General features: G+C 35.6%; 1 protein-coding gene across 3 annotated transcripts in view; it reads right to left on the reverse strand.

Annotated features, from left to right (window-relative positions):
• Positions 1-4,393, reverse strand: part of Gfrl (Glial cell line-derived neurotrophic family receptor-like) — a 210,356-nt gene extending 205,963 nt beyond the window's left edge. For all 3 annotated transcript variants that reach the window (XM_085659351.1, XM_035869978.2, XM_085659353.1), the window contains exon 1: positions 3,020-4,393. In XM_085659351.1, coding sequence (XP_085515477.1) covers positions 3,020-3,356 — 337 coding nt within the window. In that variant the 5' untranslated portion in view covers positions 3,357-4,393. The remainder of the gene's footprint in view (positions 1-3,019) is intronic.
• Between the last annotated feature and the right edge of the window lie 6,150 nt (positions 4,394-10,543).

Here is a 10,543-nt window from a genome sequence, read left to right on the forward strand (position 1 = left end):
TCCTTCTTCCCTGTTGGCATTATAATGATTAATAGCACGCTAAGAGACGCGACAAACGTTTCTTGTTTACGCATAACCGAGGTAAGGAGTACGACACGAAGACTCGGGTGAACGCTTACTATACTAGAAAGACCAAGACCGTTCTTCGAAGACGACGACGATTAATCGTCGTCGTCGTCGTCGTTGTCGTAGACTAACGAGTCTTCGCGCCGACCCATTTTGAAGGAACACGTCTCCGGCCAACGAGAAAAAAAGAAGAAAAAGAAAAAAAAAAAAAAAGAAAGAAAGAAAGAAAGAAAGAAGAGTGAGAAAAGAAAGGGAAAAAAAGGGTAGAAGCGAAAGATGTGCGACGAGACGTTTGTGTATGGGTGAAATTGAGCCAGGCGTAATACAGACGCGAAAAATCCCGCAGGCACGTGACGCAACGTTATTGCTCGTTCAAAAATTCCGGGATTGCCGAGCGAACGAGCCGGAATACCAACTTGAAGGCACTTTGAATTTGTTCGAAAGCAACCTCGTTACGGGGCGGCTCGCAAAGTAGGTCGCATGAAAATAGCGGGGACGTTTGAAAGAGCCTCACCGTACGATTTAACGTCAATAGGCCACTTTTTTGTCCCCTTCCATCATACTTATTCTATCTCTCATTTTTTACTCCTTTTTTTTATCTCTAGGTCTCTCATTCTTTCTTTCTATCTTTCTCTCTCTCTCTCTCTCTCTTTCTCTCTTTTTCTGTCTTCTAACACTTTTCTTTTTATATCTCTCTCCTACGCCTCGTAGTATTAATTTATCTTCTATGCCTGCTCTTTCTCTCTCTCTCTCTCTCTCCCTCTCTCTCTCTCCCTCTCCCTCGTCCGTGTATACTTATTCTCGTTCCATCACCACCACGAGTCGTCTTGCGACGTTTAAGATACACGAAGACATGCCACCAAGCGAGGAGAGCATCTCCGTGACCCTTCGGTGCATACCAAGATATATACAAACACACGAATAGGACACAGACAAATAGTCTTCTACCGTCTCCTTATCCACCTCTACTTCGTGCTCGCTTTTATTCTTTGACGGTGTTTTCTTTTAAATGCTTGGACGCCTTCATCTCCTTCTGCACTTTCGCATCCGTGACGAAAAAAGAAGGTAAAAGAGGAAAGGAAAGGAAAAAGAGGAAAAACAAATCTACAGATTATTCTTCCAACATGCACGGCTTTTTTCCCCTCTTGGGAAAGAGTTGAAATATTACTGACCAAGTTTAAGGGAAAAACAAAAAAAAAAGAGAAAGAAAGAAAAAAAAAAAAAAGACAAAAAAACATCGCACGGATTCAACGTGATCAACGAATTTTAAAGAATATTATACTTAAGAAATATTCCGTCTATTCGTACGTTCCTTTTCTTTCCTTTTTTTTTTCTTTTTTTTTTTTTTTTTTTTTTTTCTTTACGATTCATCGACGATCGTATTAATGCTCAGATAAAATACGAAAAATAATAGATATTTCTAAGGATCTATAATTCTTCCCCTTCCCCTTCTATGCTTCTATCAGATGAAAAGAAACTTAGAATCGATAGACATTTACGATCCTACAACGTTCATCGCTCGAACTCAACGTTAAAGCGAACATCATTTATAATTATTATAAACCATTGCGATACTACGTTATAAATGATAACACCTTCCTAAGATCTTTCGAAGAGGACAAGAGCACAAGGAAAGCTCTCTATTCGAGCATTTATCGCACTAACGACGTAACATCGTACACAGAGAGCCGAAGGTTGATCGGTTTTCATTACTTACACCCCACTTCGAGAGCAACGTCGCGTGGTTGAAGCGATATATTATATAGGGTGAAGCATCTAAAACAGACCAATGGAATATCTTTCGTTTGTCGATATGAAGGAGATAGAAGGAGAAAAATATGAAATGAGTAAGTTTTGTTTAGGAAGAAAAAAAAAAGAAAGGAAAAAGAGAAAATTAATCGCTGCATGATAATTTTCAATTTTTTCTTTTGTTAACAAGATCTGTAAAAGACGTTCAGACGGATTGTTTTAAATGTCTCACCCTATGTATATTACTATTTATGTACTACAACGATTCGTTACAAGGAAGAGAGAGAGAGAGAGAGAGAGAGAGAGAGAGAGAGAGAGAGAGAGAGAGTTTCATCGTGATATATAAACGACGTCCGTCGCTGAAACTTCTTCAACACTATACACAACATATAACCTTCGATCAAGCGTAACCTCGAGCGAAGTTCACGACTGACACCGCTAGTATCAGACGTTCTATCGTAATTCCGTCGCTTCGATTACTTTACTACTTTCTTTTACCTTTTTAATTCAGTGAAAGACATTTTCTTATCGATCGTCAATGAAATATATATTCCTCCGTTTTTGCATTGAATTAACGTAGAAATTTAATGATATTAATTTATGAGGATAAAAGGATTATCTCGTTTAAGATAAACCGATGATCGAAATTATCATCAATAGGTCGAGATAATATGCGTGAAATTAAAGAATTTCATATTAAACATGATAGTAATATACGTAAATAAATAAAAACACGTAAATAAAACTATTCGAAGATAATATTGAATAGACATAGGTGGATTCTTGTACAACGTGGGAATTATTTTGATTATACGCTTGATATATAAAGATTGATGCATAAGATCATCTATTCGTTTCATGTTACTAACGTGTACGTGATAATTTACGTCAACGATAACTAAATATAACTTTTACATTGTAACTTTATGGATGACGGTCGATCAAACAGTTTTGGTTTATTTTTTTTTTTATTTTTTTAATTTTTTTTTTCTTATTCTTTGTATGTTAAAAACAGATACTTCGTAACATAAAAAAGTAAAAAAAAAAAAAAAAAAAAAAATAATAACAATAATAACAGTAACAATATATCGTAGAACCATGACGTAAGCATTAAAACTTGACGTAGCTAAGTCGATCCATACTTATTAATTAAATTGCAATATGTTGATTGACTTTCATTGAAAAGAATGATATAGAAACTCACCACTTCTGCCGGTTGGTATAGGCGCGGCCGTGGATCTTCCGGTTGGTTCCGGTAAAGGGAAGACGCAGCATTCTCTTTCGGGGAATTCGCTAGCACGAGCGAAACGATTAGCACAACAAGAGAGCACGAGGATCGCCGCGATTAATAGCTTGGCGATTGGCGCGAAACGTGGCAAAAGCATAGGAACGACATGTGACATGACTCGTTCTCTCGTCCTTCCTCTCGGAAGGTGATCCTCGCCTTCTCCTCTTCCACCTCCTCCTCCACCACCTCCACCTCCAGTTCCTCCACCTCCACCTCCTTCTTCTTTCCCTCTAGCTTCTTTTACGAGCTTCATCCGTAAACTTCTCGCAAATGGTTTCAACCGCTCCCGAAGAACTTCCAGGTCGCAATCCTCTCTTCGAATCTCGAATGTCTCCTCTCGAGGACGACGGCTACGACGGCGACGACGGCGACGGCGACAACAACGATCTGTCCTTCGTCGCTCGATCCTCGCAACGTCGTCCGTCCCATCCTGCGATACGTCCTCCTCCACTTGTCACGATATATCGCCGATGTCCAAAGGACTATCTAAGCGAAAATCGGCATAGTTCTTGACGAACTCGAGAAGAAGACTTTTCCCTCCCATTAGATGATTCACCGGCACCGATCCTTACAAAAATCGACGATCATAATCGAACAATCGACTACTATATTATTTTATCAATAATTTTCAATACACCAATTTGAGAAAATCGCGCGCGAGCCTTTGCACGAGTTTAAGAAAATTGCACGCGGATGAACGGGGTCGGGCACGCGGGCGCGCGCGCGCGCACACACACGATCTAAGCCCGCGCGAACTTCGCTGCACTGACAGACGCACCGAACGCAAAACGTAAAAAGGCTCGTTTTCAATCGATGCTTTATATATGAATTAAAATACGTAAGACACCACCGAATCGAACTATAGAAGGTATAATATACGTAGTTTATCTATGTGTATCTATGCAGATAAATATGTGTATATGTATCTACATACATATATACATATATATACATATATATATATTTGACACACGGTTTCGAGATAAAGATAAAGAGCCGAAGATGCACCGGTGCATTGACTTGCGCGCGTGCACTGGCGAACGCTCTTCGCGAACTGACACGGCACAGAGCGATTATCCGCGCGCGGAAACGTTCGACGAGCGCGCGCGCGATCGCCTTCGTTCGAGAACAGGAGAAACAGGCTGGTTGAGTATAAGAAAAAAAGGACAGAGGAAGGTAAAAAGAGAGAAAAAGAGAGAGAGAGAGAGAGAAGACGAGTAAGTGTATACGCGCGTGTTAATAGTATACGAGAGAGAAAGAGAGAGGAAAAGAGCGTCGTCGCGACGTCCCGACGCCCAATGACGACGGCTCCGCTGAGCGTACGAGGGAGAACCGCCGTTCGAGAACCCCCTCCACCCTTCACCTTCAACCACCACCTCCACCTGCCGGCGTCGGCACATGATGGCTCCTGCGCGCGATACCTGCGGCGTCGCGCGCGCAACCCCTGCTTCTTTCGACCCCTCTTCACCATCCCCTGCGCAACCAAAAGAGAGAGACAGAGAGAGAGACAGAGAGGGAGGAAGAAAGAGAAAGAGATAAATATATATATATATAATAAGAGAGAGAGAGAGATATGTATCTCTCGCGTCTGTGATAAGAGAAAGAAAGATATACATATATGTATATCTGTAATAAGAGGGAGAGAGAGAGAGAGAGATACGACCATCGACGAACGAAACCGAGTCATTCCGAGAGAGAGTCGACGTACTAACCCCCGGCCAGCAGCCGGCCACAGCCAGGAAGAAAGAGTTGACCTCCTTTCGAGACCCCTTTTATCGAGGTCGCTTACGCGGAAGTCGTACGCTCGCCTCTTCACCTCTTCGCCCGGTGGCCCTTATTTCGACTAGTACGCCCTTTCGAGTAGCGTACTTTCAAACTTGGATCACCGTTCGAACTTTACTACTCGAAAAGGTCGGAGATCGGGAGTTCAACTATGGCCGACTGAAGGTCGTCTTTAAGGATACCTTCGTGAAGATGATCTCTCAAGTGCTATTTCCCATTCGATACTGCAATTTTATTTATCTAAGCATCTATGAAAGAGAAAAGCGATTTTTAACGATGTTACCAATAAAGGAAATTGTGAATTTATGTATTAGTAGTTTAAAAATGTTCAAAAATGCAATTAAAAAATTCTTTCAATGCTAATTAATATACTAAGGATATATATATATATATATATATATATATATATATCTTTACAAGTACATCATTAATAAAACGAAGTATAAATTATTTTTGTTTATATTATCAATTAAATATAATAACAGATTATTTAATTTTATTGTTTATTGTTTATATATATCATTACAATATATTATATTCGAGGATTTTCATAAAATTCATTTAAATTCGTCGAATATAAAAAAAAAAAAAAAAAGAAAAAAAAATTTACGAAACACTCCGGTATAATATTTGATTATCTTTTATTGTATGTCATTGAATTCGGTGATCGAGATAAATATAATTACGAGAACGAAACGAACTTAAACGTCAAGAAAAATTTCATTCGGCCGATTTCTATCGCTCTCAATTTCATCGACCAGGGACGTAATCCGTGAGGACTACGTCAGTTCGGTCGAAAGTGATTAAAAAGGAAAAAAAGAGAAAGAGAGAAAAAAGATCGATAGTACCTTTGACCGAGACGAGGACACGGATGCTAGTAGTACGAGCCAACCACTGGTCGGACTAACCCCGACCGTGCCAGTAAAACGAGCCACTCGTGAATCAGTTGCTTTTATACTAACACATGTATACACAGAACCATCGTGGACATATACAATATCCGTATATGAACAAATAGACCTTGTAAAAGAAATCTTAAAGGTCAGAGCGTGCAAGTCACGCAATTCGATCCTAAAAAAAGATTCGAAACGTTTCATTGATTTGACGATTTATGATTCAACCCTTCCCATCTCTCCGCAAACCTTTTCCATCATCCCTTCACTTGATATTCAATTTGAATTACATTGAACCATGACATTCCATGTAATATGATCATACACGTTTACACATAAGTATTCATTCCTCCGAAACATAATATCGATGCACTTTTGCGTGACCACATATCGCATCCAATTAGTTAAACAATCGACCTCGTTCGATCGCACCCACAATATATTATTAACGTCACCGTCGATTCTACCCTATTTGTAAGAAAAACATCGAGCTTATGCACGATGATTGAAGTTATGAATCTAATTAAAGATAGAATTATTTATATAATTTGATTAAAAAAAAAAAAGAAAAAATAAAGAGAGAGAGAGAGAAAGAGAGAGAAACTATTCCAATCGATATTTTTTTCGTATAACGATATCGATTAAAAAGAGAGAGGAATGATGAATGAAGATTAAAAAAGTAAAAAATAACATTTCATTGAAGGGAAAATTTAATAGATGCCAAAAGAGAAAAGATTGTTCTTTTAAACGTTAACTCGGATATCGAGTAAGTATCTCGTGCTCTTTGTTTAACCTTCGATCGTATGTCAAAAAGAATCGTTAATGGCATTATAACATATTAAATGACTCGTCAATGGTATCAATGACAGAAACGCTGGAACATCAGATGAAAGAGGAAGCGAGAGAGACATAAAAAGAGAAAGAGAGAGAGAGAGAAAAAGAGAAAGAGAAAGGGAATGAGACGGAGTGAGAGAAAGAAAATGAGGGTGAACAAGAGGGGAAACGAAAAGAGAGAGAGAGAGAGAGAGAGAGAGAGAGAGAGAGAGAGAGAGAAACTCGAATCGGCGACGTCGGTCTGCGGTCACGACGAGCCAAAGTGACAGGCAGTACCTGCATAATGACTCGACTGCGGCCGTGCAATGCGGCGCGCAAGCTCCCTGTACGATACACTATTGTGTCCCCACTCTGGCCTATTCGATGTCCCCACTCTCATAGTTTTATTACTATCGTACAAAACGCACACTGCAAAATGTACCGACAAACGTCCGATAATACCAGTCATTCGCGAACTATATGTAGCTTTATGTCCTGTGATAAGAATTTTTCCAAAAAGTTATTCTAATAAACGAAAATAACGTTTAATCACTTCTCATATTATTATTATTATTATTATTATTATTATTATTATTATTATTATTATTATTATTATTATTATTATTATTATTATTATTATTATTATTATTATTATTATTATTATTGCTGCTATTATTATTATATCGATCGTTACTTCGTTTGAAAAAGTTAAAAATTAAAAAAAAAAAAAAAATAATAAAAAAACGTATCGTTAATATATAGTGAAGTTTGTTATAATGTAAAGAATTATTTTCCATTTAGATATTTTTTATATTTCACTAATTGAACATTTAACGTCAATCTATGTGGGACAAATACGTGACTCGAGTTTTTTTCTTTTCTTTTTTTTTCTGTTTTTTTTTTCTTTTTTCTTTTTCATATCCGTTCCGATCAAATCTATGGGAATGATTGATTGTACTACGTAGATAACAAGCAATTCTTATTAACGCTTATATGTAACTAATTATAAATTCCTTCTACATGTCTCATATAATGATCGTGAAACGAAACTAGTTGCATATACATCACAAACTTCATTTGAATCTCTGTCACGTATTCGCGAAAACGTGACTAACTTCATCTACGGATACCAATACAGTAATTGCATAATTCGATCCTACCAAATTAAGTTTTAATTTTACTAACCCTCCAAGGTGTGACCGCGTATTAAATTGTATGTATTAAATAATTGACGTACAATAAAATAAAATATAAAGCATATATTTCATTCATTTCCATCTTCTAATAGAAACGATAGAGTAATTGTGTCACCTATTTTATATTGAAAAGTAACGTTCCTTGGATAAAAAAAAAAAAAAAAAAAAAGAAAAACAAAAGAAAATAAAACCCAAAAAGAAAGAAAAAAAAAATGTAACGTAATTTAGTTAAGAATTTTCTTTTGTCATCATAAATCATTATAATAAATCTTAATCGTACCGTTGGGTCAAGGTACGGAATAAAAAACAACTCGGTCTTATAAGTAAAACATATTAATTATATGCAAATATAAATGGTTTTACATGGTAGTGCTACCAAATAAACGGTACAATATGAGGATGACCGTTGCGCAAAAAAGCGAATAAACACTTATCTCATCCCCAGTTTTCACACGCCCGAAGAGACTAATGACGCAATAAAGACATAATGAAATTCTCATCGAAAATCTCATCCCATTAATTTTAATCACCGTTCAAATTCGAATTCATCTCTTATAGGGAATAATTTCTATCGTAAATTTTCATGCGTCCGTCAAATTCTTATTGCGACTGTTTACAAGTCATAAAACATGCAAAAAATATTTATGAATTATCTATAAATAATTATTCATTCGAAACAAAAATATAAAATAATAGATAATAAAAGCTTCCCGTTTGTTCATCTCTCAATGAAAAGCTATTAATTTTATTTATAAAGCTGCGAGGAAATTGATCGAACATAAATCGATTCATAAGAAATCGTACTATGAGGTTACGACGATTCATCACTATATGTTATATGTGATGAATAATAATTTTTTGTTAACGTTTTATAATAAATGATTTCTACGCTCCCCTTTACAAGTTATACATTATATACTTTCTATATATGTTTCGTAAACAGGACTAGACCTGTCCCATATTTTTATATGAGTGCGTGTGAAAACTTGGTGGGAGTAATTAAAATTTGTATTCTTCGTAGAATCGCATGCACTTTGTAATCCCTGTGCACACTGAATCACAATATATGTATGCTTGTGTGTTATGCCTGCATATATATAGATATATATATAGATACATAGATCGATCTAAGATCGTACATGCGTCAGCGCATACATCTATATATATGCGCCGTAATATGATTCCTTCGTACTTATGACATTAATAGTATATTTTACATGCAAAAACAAAATTTTTTTATCACAGTGGGACAGCATACGTTTGTTAATAATATAATATTGTGTCGATAAATTCTCCTTCTCATTTCTCTTTCTCTTTTCCTTCTCTTTCTTTCTTATCCCTTCTCCTCCATCTAATCATACGATCCGTAATCATATTTGTAATTTTTCACCTTGCAGCATACACACACGTCGCACATCACTCGCACAATTATTATTTCTCCAAGTACATTTGTTACATGACTTTTGTTAATATAACGTTCTCACATCGTTCCTTTTCTTCGCGAGCATTTGGACACGGATACTATGTACAAAATTGGCAAGGATTGATAAACGGATATAGCGCTCGTAGGATCCTCTTTTCTTTGATTGACTTTAGTTTTAAAAAAGAGATTCTTCAATTAGCATCTAACCATTACAAATTTTTTAATGTTCTTATATATGTGGCCGACTTCGAAAAAAAAGAATTTTATCCATTTTTGATTACGAACATGCTCGGACTTTAATATATCGAATATGGAAAATACGAAACGTTAAATTTAACGCGTTCTTTTTAAAATTGATAAATGTTTCCAAAACTTTAATAATTCCCGTTGAAGTGTTACTTCTTTTCTTTTTTGTTCGTTTTTTTTTTCTTTTCTTTTTTCTTTTTTTTTCTTTTTTCTTTTTTTTTCCTTTTTATTTTTATTTAAAAACTCTCCGTCTTCGAAGTCGGTCACGTATGCTCCCATTTGTATTTTTCCTATTAAAATTGTTCTGTCCGAAAACATCGCGTTTTCATTCATAAGAAGATAATCGATATCTCTCTGTAAACTTCGCTTTCGTCAAAATAACGTAGAACGTGCCATCTTTCAAACGCTCGGATTATTTATACCAAAAAATTTTCTGATTTCTCTCGTTATCATAAAATTGCTATTGGAATGCACTATATATATATATATATATATATATATATATATATATATATCGTATCCCTAATTTTTCAACAATACCATCAATTAATTCGTGAATTTGTAAATCTATAATTATTAACAGAGCGATCATTTTCAAGTAATACAGGTTAAAGAGTAAAGTCGATCGTTTCATTTATCGATGGACCTTATTAAATTACGAGAAAATTCCGCGGAGTATCTTTTACGAGCGTTTTACTACTTTGTGTACATAAATTCTCTTCGTATTTTTTTTCTTTCTTTTTTTTCTTTTTTTCTTTTTTTTTTTTTATACACACGACATGTGAGCAATCGCCATGCACACGCAAACACACACAGAGTCGCACATACACATGTACAAACTTGTAATTTTTCTTCTTCGTACATTATAATGTTCCTTTGTATACACTATACACATTATCTTATTTTTATCGGAGTGATACATATTATCGATAGATTATGCAATTCTGATCGTTTAGCATAGAGGCGCAAGAAAATTGTTTTATTTCTATATATTACGTGTTGTTGTATTTATATATATATATATATATATATATATATATATATATATATATATTATATATATATATTAATTATTGGTTAGTTCTAT

The sequence above is a fragment of the Vespa mandarinia genome, chromosome 9 (assembly GCF_050613455.1).
Source record: "Vespa mandarinia isolate Hongniang chromosome 9, ASM5061345v1, whole genome shotgun sequence".
Taxonomy (NCBI): Eukaryota; Metazoa; Arthropoda; class Insecta; order Hymenoptera; family Vespidae; genus Vespa; species Vespa mandarinia.